This window comes from Morone saxatilis, unplaced genomic scaffold, assembly GCF_004916995.1.
Source record: "Morone saxatilis isolate NCDOM2014 unplaced genomic scaffold, NCSU_SB_2.0 Contig0, whole genome shotgun sequence".
Classification (NCBI taxonomy): domain Eukaryota; kingdom Metazoa; phylum Chordata; class Actinopteri; family Moronidae; genus Morone; species Morone saxatilis.
Window position 1 is genome coordinate 5,841,778 of NW_023339650.1, and position 483 is coordinate 5,842,260.

A 483-nucleotide genomic window follows, 5' to 3' on the forward strand; every position below is an offset into this window, starting at 1 on the left:
CATGTGCATACTGTATATACATATATACACACATTTCTCAACACACATCTTACCAGGTGCTGCTAACAAACAGTATCTGATAAAGGGCAGTGCTTTGCTTCAAAATATAATGATTTAGGTAGAATGTGTTCATGGTGGACGTACCCACTGAGCTAATAAAGCTCCATAGAACAGGTCCTTTAGAGGCCATGGCCACCAGCACCTTAAGAATAGACCTGCAACACGCAGTCTGCATTCTCTCGCTGTACTGAGGAAAACTGTCAATCTGCACCACAAGGAGACGCTCCAGTAGTGGCGTATATACCTCAGGAATCTGAAAACATGGACACAAAGCAGAAGTTCCAATGAGACGATCATTAGGGGGTCACTCTTATTACTTTAGGATATGGTGTATATAAGCCAATGCAGATAAGGCTTCTCAGTTTGATTTAGGATAGTTTTTTAATTAACATCTGCTCTAAGTCAATGACTTAAAGTTTGTTA

General features: G+C 40.4%; 1 protein-coding gene across 1 annotated transcript in view; it reads right to left on the reverse strand.

Annotated features, from left to right (window-relative positions):
* The window catches only part of prkdc (protein kinase, DNA-activated, catalytic subunit), a 33,452-nt gene that overhangs the window by 27,063 nt on the left and 5,906 nt on the right, over positions 1 to 483 (reverse strand). Inside the window, exon 13 of the mRNA XM_035682528.1 lies at positions 145 to 313. Within this exon, the coding sequence (XP_035538421.1) occupies positions 145 to 313 (169 nt within the window). The remainder of the gene's footprint in view (positions 1 to 144; positions 314 to 483) is intronic.